The sequence below is a fragment of the Triturus cristatus genome, chromosome 1_2 (genome assembly GCF_964204655.1).
Source record: "Triturus cristatus chromosome 1_2, aTriCri1.1, whole genome shotgun sequence".
Classification (NCBI taxonomy): domain Eukaryota; kingdom Metazoa; phylum Chordata; class Amphibia; order Caudata; family Salamandridae; genus Triturus; species Triturus cristatus.
The window spans coordinates 984,096,878-984,121,839 of NC_140580.1; the positions used below are offsets into that span (position 1 = coordinate 984,096,878).

Consider the following 24,962-nt stretch of genomic DNA (forward strand, 5'->3'; position numbering starts at 1 on the left):
GACTGAACCCAACCTCTGCCTTGTGCATTGATTTATCGATTTGTGCCGGTGCAAATTCGCCAGACCAGATCATCAGTGCTAGCCCAAAGGCAGAGTTTCCATCTTATTCAAGGATACCTGTGCTGCTCCATCTTCAGGGACACCACCTCTAGTTACATGGAACACCTCACCTTAAAGTTACACATCACAGCCAATTTAACCCTGTGCGTAACATTGGGCATAGATTTCATCGCACCCCTCATTATCGACTCCAGCACCTTTATTCTTCTCAGAGACTTCAATTTCCACCTAGAAGAACACGCCAACACAACCTCTCCAGTCCTCATAGAGAATCTCGGAAACCTAGCCTTTACCCAGCATATTATTGGACTCAATCATGCTGTAAGACTCCTCTTGGGCCCAAATCCTAAACTCCTTCAGTAATGTGAGCGTTGTTACGAAATATTGGACACAATAGGAAAAACCTCAACCCCAGAACCATCATGCAACTCACCAAAAGACTACAAACCATCCAGAATTTAGCAGCTGAACTCACCCTCAACCTTCACCGCAGGAATGATTTAACAAAACACCTCAGGGAGCTCCACTGTCTCCCTATACATGATCATGCTCAGTTGAAACTCATCATGCGCATATTGGAGGCAGTACACAACCTAGACACGCATATCTGAACCTGTGAATCACATTCTACTAACCACACTGCCAACTCTGTTCTGCCAGACTACTACTCGCACACATCCCACGCATACACAGAAACACATATGGAGGTCCTTTCGTAAATCTCTCCTAAATCATGGAATTACCTCTCTCTTCAATTTAGAGCCTCCGCCTCACTTATTAAATTCTGAGCAGCTAAAGACCTGGCACTTTGATTAACCACCTACACCTGGCAACCTGGGTAGACTAAGGACTTGCACCTGCTCAAAGCCAAGATATTTAATGGCAGTACTGGAAATGGAAATCTATTAACAGCCCTAGAGAGGTAGCTCCCAGCATGCCAGGGTCATTGATTTTTTGATTTTCAACAAAAACATGCTTTGTGAAATTGCTTTTCGAAAAAAAACACATTACCAGGCAGGCAAAGTTAAGAATGGCAGGCGCATTGGGGTGTCTAAATTGGGTGGCGGGGTCATCTTTTAGATTGGTGGGGACACTTTACCAGGCAGGCAAAGTTAGGAATGGCAGGCACATTGGGGTGTCCGAATTAGGTGGGGGGTCCTCCGCTTGGGGAGTGGAGTCCCTAGTTTTTTTATTGGCTGGTTGCTGGGACAGCTGCCTGACTTTAACTGACCCCCTTATGTCTAATTCTAAACACTGTCACCATGTATAGATTTCTTACCTAGTCTTAACCAGTCTCTGTTATTGTTTAAGTTAAATCATTTATTTCAACATTGGCAAGTGCTATTGCTCTCCATCATTGAGTGGGTTAAATTAAAATATTGTTCTTGTTCACTATTCCTTATTGTCTTTAGGATTTTTTGGAGAGGGTTGAGTAAATGTTTTTGAGTTATGTTTGGGCAAGGAACTGCCCTCGTATGAGCCTTCAGTTGCTTTCTTTTTTATTGGATGAGCTGGTTTCTGCTTTTCGAAAATTCCATACATATTATTTTATTTTGTTGGCTGCTCTGGTTAACTGGTTTGCAAAGGCTTCAGATACATATTATTTTGACAGCTTAATCATATGTTGACATATATATCGCTGATCTTCGCTGCTTCGTATGTATCCCATGTACTCCAAAATCAGTATGATTTAAAACTTTGATTTAGTGAAACCAGTAAAAGTTATTTTCTTAATTGTGGGTAACTTTTATTCATGCTGACATGAGCGTGGACAAATGTATACCCTATTTACTTTTTTTATGGAACCCAATTGAGTTAAATGTTTTTTAGATTTTTTAGATTTTGACATCTGAAATTATTTGGATCTATCCAGCTGTAGAGTTCGGTGGAGGTAAATGTATATCAATTTTTATATTTACAGAATTGTAGTTCACTGAAGAATCTCCTTGTCAAAATATATCTCCAACTGAGCCATTACTGTCTGTATTGTTTTTGGGGAGGACAACAGTATGAAACATGGCTACAGAACATTGCCCAGGACAACATAATTCCTCTTCTATGTCAATGGGAGACTTTGGGTGCAAAAGAAATAATTTCCTTCGATTCTACCAGGCTTCGTTTTTTTAATCAGTCTCAGACAAGTGCCCTAGGTGTATTTTGGCTGTGTTAGACCAGTCAGCCTTAGGGTGGTCTTCCCCCAAACCAGTGCTAAAGTTCTTGTGATCACTCCCCTAAACTTGGTTTGATTGGCATATACATAATTGGCATATTTAATTTACTTGTAAAACACATGTAGAGTGGTGTACAATACACACCAGGACTTGTAAATTAAACGCTACCAGTAGGCCTGCAGCACCTATTGTACCACCGCTAAAGTAGCAATTTAAACATGATCCAGGTCTGCCAGTGCAGCCTGAATGTAGCATTAAACTGCCATTTCAATTGACATTAACACTCCCTTGCCAACCCTGAAACTCCTCTTTTGTCACATATATGTTGCCCCTAAGGTAGGCCCTAGGTAGCCCATAGGGCTGGTGATCTGTAAATAAAAGATTGAAAAATTACTTTGAAGTTTTATATGTCCTGGTAATGAAAACTCCCTACATTTGTTTTTTACTACTCTGAGGCCTACCCCTCCTAAAGGAGAGGATTGGGGATTCCTTATTAGACTTAATAAGCTGCAGACCCTAATTGGGAGCATGTAGCTATGTTATGTTTGGAATTGTAATAATAAACCCTGTTTAATAGCACAATTTTGGAAATGCCACTTTTGGAAAGCTGACAATTTTCTGCCTTTATGGTTTTTGTGCTTGCAGCCTGGCTTGGGTCACATGACTGGGTGTAGCTGACAGATTTTGTGAATTCCTCTCAGACAGTCACAGAATAGAAGGATTAGGTGTGCCTCGATGGGCCATCTGCTGGCAGGATGGGGGCAGAGATGAGCACAGTCTGACTTGCAACTGAATAGGGTATGTTCTGCCTTCAAACAAAGTTCCTAATGACCCCACTTTGTCACTGCAGCCAGCTTGCAGCCAGGGCACGAGAGTCAGGAAATTCCATGCACTTCAAAGAACATTTCTAGAAGCTTCTTGCGCCTTCCAAAAGAAGAGCACAAGGGTACAAATAAATAGGTCCATCAGATACACTTTTAAGTTCACTAATGAACCTGTGGAAGGACTCTCAGTGGACTTCCTGTAGCTGTGACCTGCTGTGCACTCTGTAAGACTGCTACTGCACCTGGAAGGACTGCTTTGCCGTCTGGAGAATGCCTTGAACCATCAGAGACCAGTCCCACTGTTGAGCCCTGCATCTTCACTTGCAGGCAGGACTACCTGAGTGACTCCAAGGGCTGATTTGCTGGCCTCCTGTTCAGAGCTACAGGAATGCAAGAGGCTCCTGTTATCTTGAACCCACACCTGGACCCACCCCGAGTTAGTACGGAACCCCCAAAAGGTGTCCCACTAGTCCTGGGCCCTTGGTTGTGGTGCATAATGTGCCCATCTGGCTAACCCTCAAAACTGAGGACTTGGAAATATTTTGGCCAAAAACTGATCTGAGAACCAGAAGGAAACCCGGACCAACCTGCTCCCCTATTTGCCGGAGGTGCATCACCTGTCAGATTGACTTTGTGGCTTCCTCAGCAACGTTCTCCGCAACAGCAAATTCTTTTAATCGATCCTGCGCCAAAGTGGTATCTGGCCTTATAGAACTGTCTTCGGCTACAGCCTTCTGCCTCGTCCTGCTGGAGGCTACCGGTGGAACGTAGAAATCTTCAACACTGCTTTGACCCAAGGCTATCCGACGATGGTGCTCCCTCCTCAGACACCTCCTGCCAACTTGCCACGCTGAACTTTATCTTCTCAGAACATTTTTCTCAGAAATGTTTCTAAGACAGAAGGTAAGGGCTGACTGGGCTCAATCCACTACTCATATCAGAATGGCACTCCATTGCGGCCAAGCTTATTTTTTTACTTTGCCTGGTTTCGTCTGACTTGATGTCCACGGTTGGCGCTTTGATCTTTTAGGTGCTAGTTTTCTCTAAAAACTGTAAAATAAACCATCCGGTTCTACTCATTGGATATTTTTTGTTTTGGTGTCAAATAATTTATCAAAATGCACTCTATTTCTCTAAATTGGTTTGGGATTCTACTCATGTTGTGTTTTCACTTTATTACTGTTTGCGTGCTGCATAAATACTTTACACATTGCCTCTAAGTTAAGTATGTCTGCTTTTGTGTCAAGCTATCCAGGGTTAAGCACAGGTTAATTTAGTGACTTTTTGTGGTTCATCCTGCAAGGGATTGTGGCTGTTGCTTGAGTTCACCTCCTAATCAACCAACAACCTAGTTTATCACAGTCATCATTTGCAGACTTTTTGCAATCTTTGAACTGCTCTGCAATAATTGTCAGCAAACATTCCCATTAAATCTAAAAACCTCCGACATAATCTTTGTCTTTTCTGCCTATGTATCCCTCTCTGCATTTCATATATTTCATACATTCATTTATTTGAGTGCACATTTCTTATTTATAAATGCCTGCTGAATTTAGAATTATTTGCATAAGTATAACATATCAATTTTTAGCTTTATAATGCATCAATTAATCATATATATATTCAAGTGATTTATAACGTTTCATGTGATTGAGTGAAGGTGCAACAATATTAATATGTTAATTGTTGCTTTTCACATCACTCAATGTGAGGCCTGCCTTTTTCAAAATAATTAGAAAAGTGAATTTAAGCTGGGTACACACCAGTGTAATGCAGAGAGGAAATATACAATTTCCTGGGGGACTCAGTTGAAACAAGCAGAGAATGCAAACCTCATTCATGAAGGCCAGAGACAGGCAACTCAGAGCAATACCATTCTGAACACATCTACACAGTTCGCCCATATCAATACAAAACAAAGAGGCCTGTTGTTCTGTTAAGGTGCTCAGGTGAGAGGCCACCTTAGAAGCTGGGACAGGCCCTTTTGTTGCTAAGACAAATTAGCAAGAGGCAAGAATAGAGGGGGTTGGAGACAAGGGACTGGTTCAATTTTTCCGTGCAAAGAAATCCAGAAGTACTGTTAAAATATTGCTATCTTTTTACTATTCTGTTTATTAATCGCTTTCTTTGCCAATATTTAAATCAATTTTTTAGTTATACCGATATACATCATATGAACTAGGATAAGATATTGATCTTTATAAAGTAGAACAATATGTTTCTAGACTGTATTCTTGACTGTGCCGAATCTTGGTGAAAAGAGATTTGGAACTCAATATTAGCAAACTTTTCTATGAGTCTCACAGGACTGATATTTGCCCAGAACGTACCATTCTCATGTAATATGTAAGTGGTTCATGGGAGGCAGTTTACCAGGTAAACTGACTCAAGTCGGTAAGCTGGTATTGAGCTTACATTTTTGCCAGAGGGTCTAGAAAAATTAATCCAGAGCCACATTTTGTATGAAAATTACAAAAACATTCATCACTGGTTTTGTGACTTTGGTATCCATTAAAGGGCAGAGTCTAAAGCTATTTATTATACCTCTCTTAGTTACCCATCCACAAATGGTGACCAACTGGATGTCGGCCCAGGTTGCACAGTGTTCCAGTGTTGAAGATGAAATGGAATATTAGACATTAGAATATCACCACCCATAACACTGATTTTTGCTTAGGTACAGTGACACCAAGATATTTGTAGAGTATTTGGTAGGCAACACATAGGAAATCGTCTGTACAACCAATTAATGTAATTGATTCCTAGGTATTCACTGATGGATTAATTGTGTGCCTATTTAGATTCCTTGAGAAATGCATTTTTATTCTGGCTAAATTATTGACATAATTTGTACTTTTTTAATTTATCTATCCTTACATAATTTTGTTTGTACCTTTCTGATTGCAAATTATGAAAATAAAACATTTGCCACGTTAATGCTTACAAAACAGTTCAGAAAAACTGAACTACTTGCCCTTCCTTGTTCAAATGAACATTGTAATATAGATAAAACTATTGAATTGATAAGAAGCTGGTTATCTACAACCATGATGCATTGCCTTCCATTCTCTGGAAACAGGCAACGGAGCAGTCCAAATTATTTTCGATGTTATTAACCACGTATCCAGAATGCTTTTCCACTCAGGATCAGACTGTTATCAAAGAAAGCTTTCTAATTCGTAGTTGGAAATGCTTGAACATACCATCTATATTAGGTGGCTTGGAATATCAAAGAATTTACAAAAACAAATTTATAGACAAATATCAAGGTCTTGACAGCAGTTGTCTTCTTGGCAGAAGCAGTTCCTCCAAATAAACCATTTCACAATAAAAAGGTATCTTTGTTGCTTTCTTCTATGAAATAGATGGCCGCCCACACATCTCTTATTACTAACTTCTCGCCACTCTTGACATGGTGGAGTCTGACACCATAACTTGTGCTTTGTGGCTGATCCAGATCCACCAGGTTATCTAATGAAACATTGACAATTTTACCTGCACCAGATGACAATTCCACTTCTCCATATAGATCATCCAGTAGAGCAATGAAGCCCAACCACCCCCTCAGTCATAAATCTAGCGTTCTGAGAGGTCCCATTACCGGTGATGCACAAAGAGTTAAAAGTAGTCGGACTTGGGTTACAAATGCTTATCCCTGATAATGGGGAAGTATGATCGGTCAACATAACAACCTACTACATATGCTATAAAAGCATAACTAGACCAAAGACTTTCAATCAACCACCTCTTTTTTGTGACGTCACAAAAGAGAATGTGATGAATTTCAGGGATGAGAGTGTGACCTCCTTGGAAAACATTTAGGTTTACTGAAATAAGGGTACTGCCCATTTGAGGTGTGAATTCAACCATAAAGTGATTGTGGGTGCAATTGGATGCATAGCCTGAAATGACTGTACATCTGAGAATAAGGTTTATCAGATAAATGTGATCCAATTAACCTAATATGCGTGATTTGCACAGTATTTTGGTGCCTACCTGATCTGCCAGAGCGAAGGGAATAGGGCACTTGACCACGAGCACCAGCCGCCATCTTGGGGCAGGGTCGGGACGCGGTCTAGCTCTTCTCCACTTCCGGGAGAGAGCTATTTAGTCCTCGCTCGACTAGGATGCGCAGCGGACGAGCGCAGCGGGCGCACGCCGAAGACGCGCCTAAGACAAGCCCGTCTGCGCCCGTCCGAGCCAGATCCGGGCCCAGGGCCACTCCCCCTGGTCCTGCTGGTATCCTACATACAGCTTCCACCCTACGCTATACTTCCACACAGCTGCAGGAATGGAACACAGGACTGGGTATGTCTTGTCAAGTACTTCCGTTATTAAAACACTCATTATCCACACCCATATCATGTGCAGGTTGCTCTTATACTCTGCCACCTCCCCTGTCTGTGACAAATACTATAGACCACCCCTTTATAACTACCAGCGCTCCTCGCTTAGCGACACAGTATACTAGAGCTGCACTCATTAATTCACGCTCTCTCCCCAAACATAGTCTGGACATCAGGGAGAGCATTATTAATCATGAACTGGACATCTTATTCATCACAGAATCATGGGGAGATGATGCATCTGGCCCTGACTTTGTTCAAGCTACTCCTGAAGGTTACAGTGTAGCTAGACAAGATAGAGCCTCGGGGCGAGGCGGAGGCTTAGCCATTATTCATAGGGACACTTATCGCGCTAAATTTGAGCCCATTCTAAGTACCAATTGCGAAGCTCTCGCATTTACTATTAATCTTACACACAAACAGGCGTTTAAAGGAACCCTGGTGTACAGGCCACCTGGAGCTCGAACCAAATTTCTAGCTGCACTCATTGAAATTATGGAATCAGCAATAGAATCCCCGACTTATACAATTCTTGGGGATTTTAATTTTCCTCTGGAAAACTTGGAAAACAAAGATACACTCCAACTTATTACTGATATGCAGGCAATAGGACTGCAGCAGCTGGTGAAGGGCCCCACGCATGAAGCCGGACACACGCTGGATGGCCTGTTTACGAATGACCATGGCATTGAGTTGGTAGCAACACTACCTTTGATCTGGTCTGACCACCAAGCCATTATTTTTAGGATCCGGATGCTACCACTCAAACCCCCTCAGACCAAAGATAGGGCACCAGTGGGGGCGCGGATGTGGAAAAACGCAGACATACCACATCTCTCAAATCTCTTGCTGTCATCTGCTCCAGAAAGCGGAGACAATACTGAAACTATGTCCATTAAATTTCAGGAATGGATCTTAAAAGCAGCGAACGAAGTTGCTCCTGAAAAAACTTATCGCCCCAATAGAACCACTCCATCTGCCCAGTGGTATACAGAAGAGCTGCGACTTCAGCGTCAGTTCTGTAGAAATTTAGAAAGGCGCTGGAGAAAGCACTATAGTCCATTGGCTAAGCAAGAATACAAAAGTGCTCTGGCTATATATAAGAAAGCTATCACCACACAAAAGAATCTTTTCTTCACTGGTCGTATTGAGCATGCCCAGAACTCAGCTAGGATGTTATTTCAGGTGGTGAACTCTCTGTCTAGTCCTCCAGCTGGCTCCACAATAGAGAACTCGCAGGAATTCTGTACTGCCCTAGCCACATTTTTTACTACTAAAGTAATGGATATTTACTCCACTTTTTCTAAAGAGCCGGTAGGAAGAACCACTGATTTAACTATTCAACCAGCACTGAAGCACCCTTCCTTTACTCAGTTTCAGTCAGCTACCGAAGAACAGGTCAACGCACTTGTTGGCAAAATTAAATCAGGCTCTCCGTTGGACCCATGTCCTCCGACCATAATGAACCAACTACACAATGTGGTTACCCAGCCGCTGACCGACATATGCAACTCCATCTTTAGAACAGGTGTCTATCCACAGACCTGGAAGAGGGCTATTGTTAAACCCCTGATTAAGAAGCCATCTTTAGACCCTACCATCACTTCCAACTACAGGCCAATTGCCTGCCTTCCATTTCCTGCCAAAATAGTGGAGGCAATAATGAATAAACAGCTCTCTGAGTTTATTGAACAACATAAGCTCTTAGATGACACTCAGTTCGGGTTCCGGAAGGGACACGGAACTGAGACAGCATTGATAAAGGCCTCGGATGAAATTCGAGAGATCATGGATTCGGGAGGTGCTGCAGTGCTCATCTTATTGGACCTGTCAGCTGCTTTTGACACGGTCGACCACGTCATCTTGGTCGACCGTGTCGCAGCCCTTGGAATTAGTCATCTGGCTAAAGACCTTATAGCCTCCTTCCTTGTTAATCGCAAACAGGCAGTCAATCTGGGCAACTACTACTCGCCCACTTCTGAACTGCCCTGTGGAGTCCCTCAAGGATCCTCGCTAAGTCCCACGCTTTTTAATATCTATGTTGCGGACTTGGCGAGGGTTATTAAATCACATGGGATGCGATTAACTACCTACGCGGATGACACCCAGCTTGTGCTGGCGGTGCATAAGAACGGTCCAGTGGTAGCAGCTAAGTTTCAGGAGGGGTTACTGGATGTACAATCATAGATGCACAGTAACTGCCTGAAACTTAATGCAGAGAAAACCGAAGTTATGACTTTCGGTAAGATCTCCCCCGAATGGTCCCCAACTTGGTGGCCCAGTCAGATGGGCTCCCCCCCGATTCCAGCTGTCAAGGTTAGGAATTTGGGAGTGATCTTTGATAACAGGCTATCTTTTGGTTATCATGTCAACAAGGTGGTCTCTGCTGCATTCTTCGTGCTGAAGAAAATAAAAAAACTCATGCCATACCTACCCGCTTCGGCAGGGAAAACACTGATTACCACCTTAGTGTTTTCGAAGCTGGACTATGGAAACGCCCTCTTCCTTAGCACTCACAAATACATCCTGAACAAATTGCAGTCCGTGCAAAATGTGGCAGCACGAATTCTGCTTAATATTCCTTGGCGACACTCTACTTCAGCAGCCATACGTCATCTACATTGGCTAAGAGTGGAGAGCAGAATTAAATTCAAGGCTCTCTGCATCGCCTACAAGGCCATTCATCAGACTGGACCAAAGTTCTTAAAGGAAGCTTTTCAGGTGTACATACCTGGAAAGAATCTAAGATCAGCAGCAAGCCACCTATTGCATGTTCCCCGAACAAGAACGGCCACATGGGGAGATAGACGCTTCCTGGTAGCGACCCCCATACTATGGAACACACTCCCCTTGTATATTAAAACAGCACCAACACTCATTGCCTTCCGTAAGGCTCTGAAAACTTGGCTATTTAATCAATAAGTTCCTGTCCTCAATTTTGTGTATCCTAGAGCATCTCATTGCGCCTAGACACCCTAGGGTATTAGTTGCGCATTAAAAATCCCATAAATAAATAAATAAATAAATATGTTTCTTCTCATTTATGTGTAAAAACATAATACATGCATACATTAAGTGAACTGGTGTACTGGGTATTATAGTATTTATAAAATTAACATTTGTTGGAGGAGCCAAGATACTCGTCCATGTTGACGCATGCTCCCACCGCTATGATCACCCAGTTATTTAGACACCCCGTCTCATTATCTTGCCCCACCTGCGACATAGTGGAGCAGGGAGGTGGCTGTAGTGGAACTGATCCCGACCTGCCATTCCTGGCAGTGATGCGGGTCGGGCTGGACAACTGAGGCGGAGTGGGCGAGATGACGCACACAAGGAGGGATTGCAGGGGACCCCACTGGGCCCCGGCTGCACACTAACCAGTTCCGAGCAAAGCTAGGGAACTGGACAGCCACAGTCATGACAAGATCTGGTCTACTCTTGGCCGCAGCAGTAAAGGAGTGGACTGTGAGGGTCTCCTGAGAATCGTGGACAGTGGGCCCCACAGTGACGAGCTGTCCAGTGAGAGCATCTTGAAGGGGCCCAGCGGAGGGTGGACACGGAGATTTGCGGTGACACACAGTGTGGGCCGCTGCTTTCCTGGTGCTGCCGGATGGGGAGCCTCTTACTCTACCTGCACAGTGATGCACTACTGTATAAAAGACATATTGAAGTAATCTACAAATTTAGGGGCAGAGATAAGCAATGGCACCATAAGCATACCCAGAGGGCTGAGTTGTTCTGGAGACCACTCCAAATACCATTGAAGTCCAAGAGTGGTTTAGGGCCGCACTCAGAAGCTCAGTACACAATTGAGGAGGAACTCACAAAGATGCCACAAAGTGTGGCACCAAATGAAACTTCCCAACCCAGAGACACCGAGTCGCCCTCCAGACTGGAATTGAAACAGCCAATCTTAATGGGCAATAGGGCCATTAGGGAGTAAATTAATGGTGTGGCAATTACTGTAAAGATACAAAACAGTGTTGGATAGAATGCTTGAATTAATCTCAGTCACTGGTAGTCACTGGGGCCACATTACAATCCATTGTTATTTTCCACACCATGCCACCTCAGTTTAGACCCAGCTATATGCAAATCAGTCATGCTCATGCTCCAATAGGAACAGATCTGTCCTAACTTTCAAGCCAGGATCTCCCTGTTTCAGAACACAAGAAACTTAGGACCAATTTCGCTCTCTGATTCATCAGCCGAATACAGCTTGGTCTCACTAACACAGTGTACACGGGGTGCAGATCTGGGCATACCCAACTCACTGAGGGCAACGCATCAAAGTATACAAAAAGTGATGGATGGAATGATTAAATTAATCTCAGCCAATGATAATTATTCGGGGGCCATATCTCAATTCATTGTTATTTTTAACACCATGCAAACTTACTGACCATTAGGAATTGCACTATGGTGTGGCGCAAAATAGATGGCATGATTCAGGAGATTGGGCGTCACTCTCGTTTCAGACTGAAAGCAAATAAATCAGTCCTATGCTCCATAAATGCAGAATACAACATGAGGACGAACCTTTCAATATACAACTTCGGCTGACCCCACTCAAATACTTGGGGATTTATCTGAGCACTAAACAAGCGTAAGTCTATGAATGAAATGGGGGAAAATTATTGCCTGACATAGTATACGCAAATGGTTGATATTCCAGATGTCACTAATGGGGCGTATAGCTCTGAGTAAGATGATTGTACTCCCTAGCACCCTATACATCCTCCAACATATGCCTATGCCTATACTGGAAAATTGCTTTTGTAGATTGGACAACCTGATGAGACTATTATAATGGGGCATAGGAAAATCTAATATAAGCCTTTGTGTATTAATAGTCCTGTGGGAAGGGGGGCGTGCAGGCCACACATTTTAGAATTTACCAAGAAGCAATCCAGCTACAATATTTAGTCCCCTGGTTTGAGTAAGAAGGAATGGACCCAGTAGATCAAATCATTCGGCAACTGTTATGACTGTTGGGACTGTTAGCACTCCCCTTAATCTTTTGCAAGAAATAAATTTGATTTCCAATTCAGATCTGAACAACCATAGAGATATAGGACAAAGCCTCCAGGCAGAAATGGTCTGAATATATATATTTGCAACAATTATACCCTAGTGCACAGGATTATGGACCACTCTCCCAAACTTTCCGGAAAACATGAACAAGGAAGCTATGCATAACTGCATGGGAGATTTACATGAGGATGGCAGGTTGTTCAGTTATGCATCCTTCTGCAATTGATGGGGCATCAATAGTAGACATTTTCTAACGTATGCTGGGTTGACAGGGGCAATCCGGAAAGCCTGGTACACAGGCCTGACAGACATCTCCTAAATCAGACGCTACTTGACCTGCTTGGGGGCAGCAAACTAATCAAACTTCTATATGGGCTACTGATCCGATGAACTGACAGAAGACTGCTTCTACTAAGATACCTCTGGGAAAGTGATATAGGGGAAGGTTAGGGGACCGAAAGAAGGGGAGGTATCCTCAGTAGTTACAGGAAAGTCACTAGCAAAGCCAGATTGACACATATCTATTATAAATGTATACACAGGCTATACGTGATGTCACATTTATTGCACAGAATGGAGCCCAACAAATTGTATCACTGCCCCAAACGTAGGATTGAAATGGGCACAAAGTGTACACGTGGTGGGACTGCCAGGTGGTATGGAACTTTGGGGGAGAGGTGATATTGCACCGAGTGCTTTAATAAGGGATCCCGTTGCAGCCAACTATACAGTTATGCTTGCTGGGCTGTGTACCCCGCAGTAAACACACAAAAGTAATGCGTAAAGTAGTGGACTGGGATTAATAGTGGCTAACAAATGTGTTGCACTGAAGATGGATTATCTGCCAGGTACTGACTAAAGGGCGGTGGACTAAGGAGTTTGGGGCAGGCAGAATTTGGAGAGAGGCAGAAGTTAACATACACCGGGAGCAGGGGTGCTGTGGAATGGATTATGGTATGAAGATGTAACTACAACGCAAGAGGAAGCTCTGCAGAATGATACAGAGCAGACCAAGTGAGAGATGCAAGGGAATACAGATGTGACTTATACATGTTTGATGGTACTCGTCATACCACAATGTTGTGCCACGTAACAACAGTGATCCCATGACAGGAATGTGTCCAGAGATGAAAGTTCTTTCCTGGCAGAAGACAGGGTTGGGACATTAAGGAAATGTTGCTGTGATTGAAAATCAATAAAGACATTTTAAAAAAAATGCTTTTATCAAAAGGGTTTGATTGCTGTGATTAGTAGGACCAAAACTCCGACCTGTCATGGCATAGTTTCTATTTAAGTCCATAGAGGCAAAGACAGAAAAGAAGGACTTCTTTTGTCTTTCTTAGCCCTTGGAGTTATGCATTTTGTTATAAGAAAAGAAATCTTCATAGAACCAGTTGCGTCCAGTTCTAGTCTCATAGTTTAGTCAGAGACATTGTTTGTCTTGGGTTTCCGATGGCATTAGAAGTAGAAGCGGAGGACAGGACAGACAAACACAGACAGTATTCCCTGAAGTGAGTAGTTATTTGCCTGCACTGAAAGAAGACTCAGTCAGCAATATGTGCTATGCTGAAGCAGGCAATATGTTTGATTAGAGAATTGATAGTAAAACAATTAACTCTCTGTGGCTGTTTGATCACCAAAGCCGTACGCTGCAACCAAACTTCAAAGTTATTTGCAAAAGTAAAGAATTATAGCTTAAAGTGTTATGGTTATTGTTATATAATTGACTGTCCCCAACAAAACAAGCAGTAAAGCCGTTTAGGCGATTGCAGCCATCTTACTGTACAAGTGAGCATCAATACATATTTCATCTAGGAACTGATAGTACTTTGCAGTTGACGTAGTTGCCAAGTTTTCCATGATGAGCTGCTCTCGTCCAGGTTTTTTCTTTGCATTTGGAGCTTCTACTCCTGTATTAAAATTTTAATAAACTACAAGTCCCAGAATTCAAAGAAGCCACCTGGACTGAAGCGGATCTGGGAAACTTAGCAGGGCTGAGTTGAGAGTGAAATTTAGAAAGAAAAATGGAACATTTCACATGCTCAGCAATGTTTCTGTATGTCTGTCCACATGTCAGTACACTGTATCTATCTAAGATGTTTTGTGCTGGGCGTGAATTCACACCTGCAACTTTGGAGCACGACTCATTTTTTTAATCATACACAGACAAGCAGATTTGATTTTAGTGCATTTAATGGGAATACAGAGTAGACATACCACCTCAGGAAGTCAGAGATATACTAAAATAAAGCATGTATCGTGGAAGTTATCACAACAGGTAAAGCAAGCCAGGTTTTTTTCGAAAGGGGCTTTTGTGGCCACCAGACCACCATTTTCAGCGCGCAAAGGAGGTCTTGGCTCTTGTAAATCCCCTGCAAGAGAAATACATTGATATTAGCAGGATCAGGAGAGCTGAGCCCCTCTTCTCACTATGTCCCTGTCACTCTGCTAGAGAAATTCCAGTGGACTGGTTAGAAATGGTTTCTAGTGAATCTAATTGCAGCATGCTGGTTGTTAAATCTTCCTTGACAGTGCTGCTGTCTGCTGACCTACTGTTCCCAGTTCTTTAACACATACCTGGAGTGGGCTTAGATTGCCCCCAGAGGAGTATTTCTGTCTCATGCTAGTGGCTGTTTGGTGTATCATTGCACTATTTTCCATCTAAAAAATATACTGAATCATCACACATTAAATTCATTCTCTCGTGTATGCATTCTACACAGAATGCAATTTTTGTTTGGGTTGTTTTCCACTTTAGAAGTGTGTTTCAATGTTTCAATCTGGACTAAAAAAGCAATCCGGAACACTTGGCTTTACCACTGCTTGTTTGGCATTCATTAGCTTACAAATGTCAAAAGTCGTAAAGGGCCTTCTACTGTTTAAACAGACTAAAAAAGCCAAGAGCCACAAACAACCAGTTCTGAGAAGCAAATTGAACTATTCTCCACGACAGTACCTCATGAGTCTACTCTAAAATCCAGTTCACAGGCAAATGGACCCAGCTCGAAGCAGTCACAAGGAAGTCCATCTTGGGCTGCTGCATCCAGATCCCATAAAAGCAATGGAGGGGATGGGGGAGCTGCAGGTTAGGACTGAGGTGTATGAGAGGTGCTGTGGGGCTGCAGCTCTGAGCGTGCACTATTTAACTTACATTGATCCATTCCTGCATGCCCTTTTGACACAAAGCAGCACTCCCCTTGTGCTGCTGTTATGCAGGCTGCCATGCATGCTTGTGCTTATGTCTAGGTACAATCCATGACAGAAACATCTGTCTTAATTCAGAGGAAATCCTGCATGGCCCAATGTCATGTTAGCATGCAAGTCCTACAAATGAAAAGTCTTTCACTCATGCGAAAGATGCACGTGTCATTCTTGCCAGTTCTGCCTACCTACGGGAATGCCCCTGCCAGCCCTTCCTACTCATGTCGGGCTTTCTTTACTGATTCCAGGTCTGCACATATATGCGAGTTCTACCAGTGACAGTTCTGCCCACCTGTGCAATTTCTACCTGATCATAGCTGCTGTGCCCACCCATGCTGGATCTGTGTATTCCTCCTTGTTGTTCATATCTATAAGTTTGCTTACCCAGCTGTTACTGGTAGACAGAGCGAGCTCTACTTTAAGATTCCAGTCCTTTCTTTTCAATGCCTGCTGTAGTTTTTTTTAATGTCAGTTACATGCATCACTCATAGTTTGTTAATTAGTAGAGCAAATGTCTGAGCTTTTCACGCTGTTTCTTATCCATTTGTGCTTCATGGGGGCAGTCGAGTCTAGTGCCATCTGCCATACGACTTGAACTTACCTAAAACTCTCCAGGGACACAGTCGACTGAAAGAAAAAAGACAAGTAGTGTTAGGAATGTTCTGTCTCAACCACCCTGCTCTTGGCTCAAACAAACATTTAACACATTAGATAATTCCACCAAGAGGATGGCTGTGTGTGTGGGAGCAGGACTGGGAAGTCTCCTCAGCATGGGAGGGGCCGAGTGTGAGGCACGTGCAGTCATGTGTTGCAAATCAAGCATAGAAGGTGAGGCAAATAGTACTCCACCACTACACCAATATTACTACATCATGGAACACTACATCATCGGACGTTATATAGTTAAAAGCAAGTAACATACATAAGGGGTAAATAATGATAAAATAAGGGAAGACCATCTCCAGTAAATTCACTTGTTTTTTAAAAGCGGGTGTGGTGTTGGTCTACCCCCCACAAAAAAGATGTAATGTCTCACAATCTTAAAGTGACAATATGGTTGGCTACAATGTAGGGGAACTCAATATATTGACATGCAACCCTCCCCCCTCTGGGGTACACATAAGGAGTATGGATTCGAAGAGGCAATCTTTTGGAACCTCCCTTCATAACTGCAGAAATTGGGGAAGTTCAAGCACCCACACTAAGGTGCCAGCCACCGAGGGGAATAGAGAACGTGAACCAAGGGTACCAGCATGCAGAATCTAGGTTGGCAGAGTGTGGGCTGGAGCAGGCACTCGCGAAGGTCCTTCCACACACTATGGTATGGCTTGTGTACCTGTGATCTACTATTATCTGGCAAAGTTATCAATAATGGTGCCTGTGTCACAATGACAGCTCCACCTACTGGTAAACAAACTTTATGAGCACAGACTCTTTTCCATTTTAATGAAATATAGCACTGCATCAAGCACCATAACCTGCATAAGGAGCTGCTCTGTAGTGTCCGTGTCCCACCTTGAAGGCGTTTTGTGTATTCTAATGAAAAAATATAGATCTAATTGGGAAAGGGTAGAAATATATAGAGAGGAGGCTCCTGTCATAAAATACTCAATTGAATAATGGGCCAAGACAATTCTGTGAACCAGCCCCTACCCTACTTGCCTTCTTCATAGCAGATTTACCTCAGACTCTCTTGAAGACTGTATTGTTCCCAATGAAAATAAGTGCATTCTTCTCTATGCAGTTGATTTGGAGATAATGGACCATACACAAATCAGCTTGCAGAGGAATATGCTTAGGGGGCATATTGCGAGGGTGTGGTGGAGCACGGCGTTAGCATCCTTGGCTTAATGCTGCACTCCGCCACTTCTGAAAAGCAGGGCTGCACCGTATTTACAAGGATACGGTGCAGCCCTGTGTCTTTCCCAGTGCCGGGACTAATTTAGCCACCTGGTGCCCACAAAGACACCCTTGCACCATAGTGCAGGGGTGCCTGCGTTGAGGGAAGGTTGTTTATGTGCAGAAAGGTGTCTCTTGTGGTGGAGATAGGGGCTTGCAAATATGCCCCTAGATATGTTTAATAACTACTGTGAGTCCAACCAATAAATATGAAATATGAAAATAAAAATAAAATCTTAGCATTTGGGTCTAAAGATAAGCCATTTAGTGGTACATCTGTAAATTAAAAGTTCATGAAGTAGCCACATACAAATAATTGGGTATGAAATACCAGAAAACTTTCAACTGGAATACTCAGGTTGAAAAAGCTGGGCCCTGTTTTCATATTATCCGCACTTAAGATGTTTAATGGAAATGCCACTGGACTTTCTTTCGCACATATTTTAAAGGTGTATGACGCGAAGGCTCAATCTCAAAATGTATATAATCAGAAGTCTCCTGTCTAAATGGCAAAAATCCTTGAAACAAATAGAGGAATGCTTCCTTAAATCTATGTTGTCTCTTCCTAAATTCTCTATTAGACAAGCTGTAGTAATGGAATTTAAATTAACTTCCTGGTAACACAGAGCCATGCTTCTACCATTGAGACATGGGAAAGAGCTACTTGTTTGTGGCCAATAAATAATGCTAATAATTGCAATAATGAGGATTTAAATTGCGAACTAAAATAGGATCAGGGTAGAAGAAAACAGATTATGAGAGTAAGAGGTTATGTGGAGACCACTCAATATTTAGCAGGGCTGTGCAAAATTCACTTATTTTGCTTTTGCGTAATTAGGAAAAAATTATAAAAAAATGGCAGTTATATTAAATGAAATGCAAATCCATCACTATGGGCTAAATTTTACTGTGAAATGAATCCTCACATCAATTTTTGGCATTAGAACGCATTTAAGTAAGAGCACTGCAAACAAGCACCTTTCATGCTCTGTTGTTCCTGTGCGTACGCAGTAGATTTTTACAGAGAATTGCACTATTTGCAGTAATTTTTTACCTCTACTGGCATGTAATTATGTGAAGCAATGTAACGCCGTGATATTGAAAATGCCACGTAACTAGCATAATACAAAATACCCCAAATTGCACAAATTAAGCCCATGCCTAGAATTTAGCAACTCACTTCGGGGCACATGCATCAAGGTATTTTGTGATCGCAAACAGTGCGATTCTCAAAAATTGGCTGTTTGCGATAGCAAAATGGCCTTCTGTAATGAATGAAAGTTTTTGAGATTCACAATTCAGGTAATCCCAATTTCTTGCGATTACCTAAATTGAGAATGCAAATGTATTACTTGTTAAGTGTTTATGTACTATCTTTAGAGACCTATGGTCTAAATAAACTATTTTCTGAATGTGAATCTGTAATGCCTGATTGGTATCACAGAAGCAAACCTTAGCTATGTGAGTCCTTCTTTCATCTCAGAGACTTTGAATGAGTAAACTCAGTATCTATCCTTTGCAAAAAACATCCTTGGGCTATAGCTTTCCACAGAGGACCGTTCTCACACCAATTTGTTACATGTATGTAAGTATTGATTGGCCCAGTTACTGTAAGGAAGTGGTCTGCAGAGTTATGTACATGGAAACAATTCCAAACTCTTGATCTTGGGTCAAACTTTGTTGATGGCAGTGTCCAAGAGCACGGCACAGGTACCACACAGCGCTGCCTCAAAGACAGGTACTTCTCCTTTATGGCTAACTGAAGAACGGGATTCTATGCCTTAAGGTTGCATGGAGGTCCCCTAACTGGTTTAAGGATGACTGGCAGTAAGCTGGCTGTACCTTGGGGCTGCACAGAGGACAGCTAGCTGTGCCTTAAGGCTGCCTAGAGGTCAGCTAGCTTTTCCTTAGGACTGAGGATGCTTGGAAGGCAGCTAGCTGTATCTTAAGGATGAGAGTGCTTGCAGGACAGCTAACTGTGCCTTAAGGCATGTAGAACTGACGTTTTATTTCTTGTTCTATTCTTTTCATTGGCTGTTCCATTTTACATATTGTCTGCAAAGGACCATAGCCCACCATTTTCTCCATTGCAGAATCTGCAGATTATCTTTGATACAGAGTTCTTATTTTGTTATACTCTTCAGATATTTCAGATCCACACATGGGGTAAAACTAATTTGTTGCAAATGGAAGCTTTCTAATTGTTTGGCTGAAGATACTTTGTGATCTGTGATCTACCTCCACAGCAGACATCTGCTCACCTGGCATCTATTGGTTTAAAATACATGTGTAAGATAACATGCATTTGTGGTCACTTGAGCTGCATTATCTCTATCATAAGTGAATTTGTTTTATATAAAACTGTTGTCTGGTCTTCTTGCTATGTTTGCCTTACCCAACAGTCTTTTTGTTGTATAACGCAGTTGTTTTCTGTGCCTTAAACCTGTATTTTAATGAAATGTTTCATAGTGTTGCTATGTCTAAGCATATGAAACAGTAAGTTATTATTAATCAATTTAATAGAGCTCAATTCACCGCATCCAAAAGAATGAGTGGTGCTGCCCTCAAAAGAGCCATCTTTCCTCATTGTACAGCATTTTGTGACCTAACTAGTACAAGTGCTTGCATCCTTTGTATGCTGGATTGTGAGGCTGCCATTGGCTTCCTATGAATCATGCAATGGCTGTATGGAAATGACCAGCATGCATTATGCTTACTGTCTCTTGGCAGGTGTGTGACATCATTCATTGAGAGCCCAAGTACCGGTATGAACATCTTGAAGTGTCCAATGGCTAAAGCAGGGATTTCAGCGACTTCTGGCTGTCTGGCTGCAAACAGAAATCAGGAAGACAAACAAAACAAACTTTATAATGGGTTCAGTCACGATTTCACATGTCACGTAGCATATTAGTATAACTTACCTGCACAAAGAAAGTCATCTGAAGTTTTAAATTTTACATTCTTATTACCAGTTAGAATTAGAATATTTGTATCCAATAGTGTGGAAAATGTGCAAAGATTTAGGGTTTTCTATACTCCTGGATTTAGGGTCTTGGACGGTAATGGGATAGCATTCTGGGAGGAGGGTGAGTAATCAAAAAACAATTTGTGGGTAGTTTACTACGCTACTAAGCAAACAAAACTACTCCTGTAAAATTCAGGATTAAATGCATTCTCAGGTCGAGCGAGAATATTGTAAACCCTATATATGCACATTTCGGATATGCATTGTCCAAGTGGAATTCATAGCAAATGGAAAATCCACTTGAATATACCTAGGAGTGGGGGTTACAGGTTTAGGTTTTGTTAAATTTTACAAATGCTTGATAATTTTGAAATTATGAAAGACGCAGCTGTGAGAAGACAATATGCAAGAACCAAAAAAACTAATTTGTTGAAAGAAACTAAGGCATGATGGACATGCCAGTCGAGTGCAGTTTTGGGAGCTTACACCTTTACAAGGAAATTAAATATGAAACCTAGGATTGCTTTACCGGGCCTTAATATTGTTAAAGAGAGTAAATTGTTTAAACCTCTTCGGTAATGAGAGCTACTGTTCATCAAGGACAATCATTCTCAGCTACTAACAAATATAGTACCTGTTACAAAATCACTCTCTCTCTTGCTCTGAGACTGACAGTGCCAGGGCCTGTTTGAGCAGGTAGTGTTACAGGAAGGCGACTGGTTATATTGCAGGCTTCATGCTGCCAGTCTTACTGAGTGTTATTGGATAGAGGGCTTTGCCATTGGTTGGGCTGGCTGCCAATTGAAGAGTCTGCCACTCAGCAGTGCTGCCTTCTGTGCCATGCAGGAGGCCGCACTGCTAAGTACCAGACCTTGGTATCATTTACTAGGTATTACCTCATGTGCAAGAGATACTTACAAGCAGCTGGCTCCTGTGGTACCTGGTGGAGATCAATTGCTTAAAGCCTTGTGCAGTAAAAATGAATTGTTTGTTTGCTTATAGAAGTCAAAAGTCATCATTAGGATTGTCTCTTTCTTTAGATTGTTTCCAGCAAAATTAAGAAATGCTGTGGTTTTAAAAAAAGTATTTATTTGAAATGTTTGTAATATTACGGAGATGAATTATAGGGTGGTAGTAACTATGTGATCACAGCAGTGAAGGCATGTGGGGTAAGATGAAAGGTAGCTCTGAGTAGGAGCGGGGTGTATTTTATGCTTCTAAAATTAATATCTAAAATGCTTTCCTCAAAGTAATGACAAAGTCTGAATACTGGATCACTCAACAAAGAGATAGGGATAGAACAGAAGTAGCAATGTGATTGTGGAAAATGGTGACAACCAGATTAGAGAGAGGTTCTTAAAAACAAAGCGGTCAGAATAAAGAATCTGTATGAAGGAATGTGGAGAGAAAGCGCATTCCCAAACTAAGGACTTAGGAATAGTCTAAAAGAACAGAAAAAGGATGAGGTCATGGAATGACTAAGCTGAGAAGTGATTCCTAGACAGTGTGCAAATTTGAACAAGAAAGGAGAAGCACTAAAGAGCAAGTTGCAAAGTGTTTTCCTTGTGACCATCTCATATTAATCACAAAAACCTCAAAAATACACAAAGGTCATGAGATTCAGTATGATTTGACTTATGCTTGAAAATGAGTACTATGTTTATGATGCTGTTAAGATTTCCAGCATCACATTGTCCCCATTGTGAATCCAAATGTAATTTGACAGATCGGCCCCTGGTTAACTGTGAGGAGAAACTATGGCTGCTGTTACTATACCTGAAAGTATCAGCATAAAGTTCTATGCTATGGTACTGACGAAAGTAAAGTGGAAAACTCCATGGACTGTGTGAAGGATAATAATCAGGAACTGCACGCTACTTCACTGAAGCGAAAAAAACTTTGCACACTCCTAGCAGATAAACTTACAAATTATAAAAATTACGAAACAGGTACGAAACATTAACCTGGGGATGCGTTAGCCAGAGAGATCTCTTGCAGAATTAATAATGGATTAAAGGTACTAGAGGGCACAGGAAAGGATGCATGTACTCCAGCAGAGAGAAAATAGAATTTGTGTTCTGTTTAAGGAAGATATGGGAAGATTTTATTGACATGAAAACCTTTGAAGCATAGAGAAGATGTGCATAATGGCAACCTTAAATGATCAAAAGTGATCTCTAGATGTTCGTGGGTGAGGAAAGAGATAGACAACACGGATGAAAAAATAAAGTGGGCTGGGTTGAAACAACAGGTCTTGTGAGCATAATAAGAGGAAAGGATAGTGGGGAATGACCATTCAAGGTAAGGGACATGGTAATAGAAAAGTATTCAGATTGGGTTGAGTCTAGAGGATAAAAGGAAGATTCAATGAAAAGAGAGGAGAATAGGAGTCAATGTAATGATAGGGCTAATTGTGAGCTTCTGATTTGAGATACAGCAAAACCATGTTCAGAAGAGACAAAGAATGACAGTTAGGAGAAGAAGCGTCCAGAGAAAGTTTCATCAGTACAGGTAGTAAGATGGCACACTTGTAATATTCAGGAAAGATACCAGACAAGAGTAATAGGTGCTGTGAAACAGGCAATTAGCAAGAGAGAGACTGAGAGATTAGGATGGGAGGGAAGAAGACAGTTGAAGCTGCTGTAGGGTTTTTATAACATATGAAGAGGAGATTGAGCCCAAGAGAAATATATATGGGAAATAAAGAAAGGCGGACCTGCCTTTTGCCTACATGGACATACCATGACAAATGCAGTGTTTTCTCTTTCCCCAGGAAACATGTTTTCCTAATTTCTAGGTATTCCTAAACTTACGAGTCATCCCTGGCCTAACATATTCTTCTGACAGGCCTAGATGTGCGAGTTGAAATAAGACTGTTGATTGTAATGAACCCTCGGTGCGGGAGGGGACAGAGAGGCTATCAGTTGGTGTAAACGTATGATGGACAGAAAACTGTGATCAAAGTCCCCATCAACAAATCGGATGTCACTGGTGTCGAGATCTGAAAATAAAACAACAGCAACTGCTTACTCACACTGTAGGAAATGTGGAGGAAAGGTTTACATATTACATGAAATGTATTAAACAAAATGTAAATGTATTGTAAAAAACATCTGAAAAATAGGTTAGCTAAAAATAATCACTATATCGGTACTCAAAACAAGCTAAAAACAGTGCCATTCTTCTTCCACTAGATAAAGATAATTAAGACAGTTGACAGCACCTTCGTGTAGTCTTAAAATGATGTTCCCCATAGAAACTGCTGCGTTTTAACAATAGCCTCAAATAAGTATTTACTCATAACTTATTTAACTGTTTTATTAATCTGCATGTATCTGAATTAAAAAGTGGGAAATATATTAACTGTTGCAACCAAAATAGCATCTGACAATTTCTTATAATGGTATCAAAGTTTGTGTTGGAAGGACACTGATAGAGTTTATTATGGAAACGTATTAGCCTTTTGGCTCTGACTAACAATGACTGAGCATGAACAAGGCAGTGCTGGCTGAATGCTTGGCTGGCATCTGCTTTTGATGTTGGCATGGAGTATGTTTAAGCGTGGTAGTAATGGGCAGGAAAGTGTCTATCAACCTTCATTTTTGAACTGTTCTTAGTGCAATCTACAAATGTTTCTAATGTAATGGGAAGAACAATCTGAAAAACACGTTTAAGATCAATTTATAAAGTATATAAGTGGGAGGCCAAACATTAAACCATATGATTTTCACAATATATTAGGCAAAATAATGTGCCTCGAGTCAATAGTACTTGTATTTCACTTTTTAAGATGGAATCTGCGGCTCTTTCCACACCATAGTGCTTTTTGCTGTATACACAGGCAAAGTTGCAGGGGTACTGGGGAGGCGTGTTGCAGCGACCCCTAAATGATGTCCACAATAGAATTGTGGACAGATACTGGTTTTGTTATTATCCACTTTAAGAATCCAGCAGAGCCAGTCAAAGGTTTCTTCACTTTACTTCATGTTTCAGGTCAGGGCTGACACAACGGCTGAGTAGCTGACAGTGGCGGCTCATCCATTAAGGCAGAGGAGCATCGCCCCACTGCAGGCAGCGGAGAAAACATGAAAAATAAAATGGTAATATAAAAATGTTATTATAATTTTATTTCTTGTCCTGCCAGCAGAGCCGAGCTTATCGGCGGGCGGTGACATTATTGGTGATGGACAGCAGCGGGGAGGAGGAGTGGTGGGCACTGTACATGTGCATGCCGGTTTGGCTGACTGTCTTGAAACGTGTTGTACAGACAGGAGGGGAATAGGCACAGGCTCCCTGTCATGAGTGAGTGCCAAGGAAGCCCTCTGCAACCAATCCAGGCACTTCTCTCATTCTGGTTAATAGTATTGCCAGCATGAGAGCAGCGTCTGCACTGGTTAGGTGAGTTTATTAGACTCTGGGAACCTGTGCTGGAGCCATGGACTGCAGGCACCGGAGGAGA

General features: G+C 41.9%; 1 protein-coding gene across 1 annotated transcript in view; it reads right to left on the bottom strand.

The window, feature by feature from the left end:
- Nucleotides 1-16,240: 16,240 nt before the first annotated feature.
- The window catches only part of LOC146868521 (olfactory protein-like), a 30,956-nt gene continuing 22,234 nt past the window's right edge, over nucleotides 16,241-24,962 (bottom strand). Inside the window, exons 4-7 of the mRNA XM_085624130.1 lie at nucleotides 23,439-23,504; nucleotides 20,460-20,477; nucleotides 20,256-20,366; nucleotides 16,241-16,266 (exon numbers count right to left, since the gene is read on the bottom strand). Coding sequence (XP_085480256.1) covers nucleotides 16,241-16,266; nucleotides 20,256-20,366; nucleotides 20,460-20,477; nucleotides 23,439-23,504 — 221 coding nt within the window. The remainder of the gene's footprint in view (nucleotides 16,267-20,255; nucleotides 20,367-20,459; nucleotides 20,478-23,438; nucleotides 23,505-24,962) is intronic.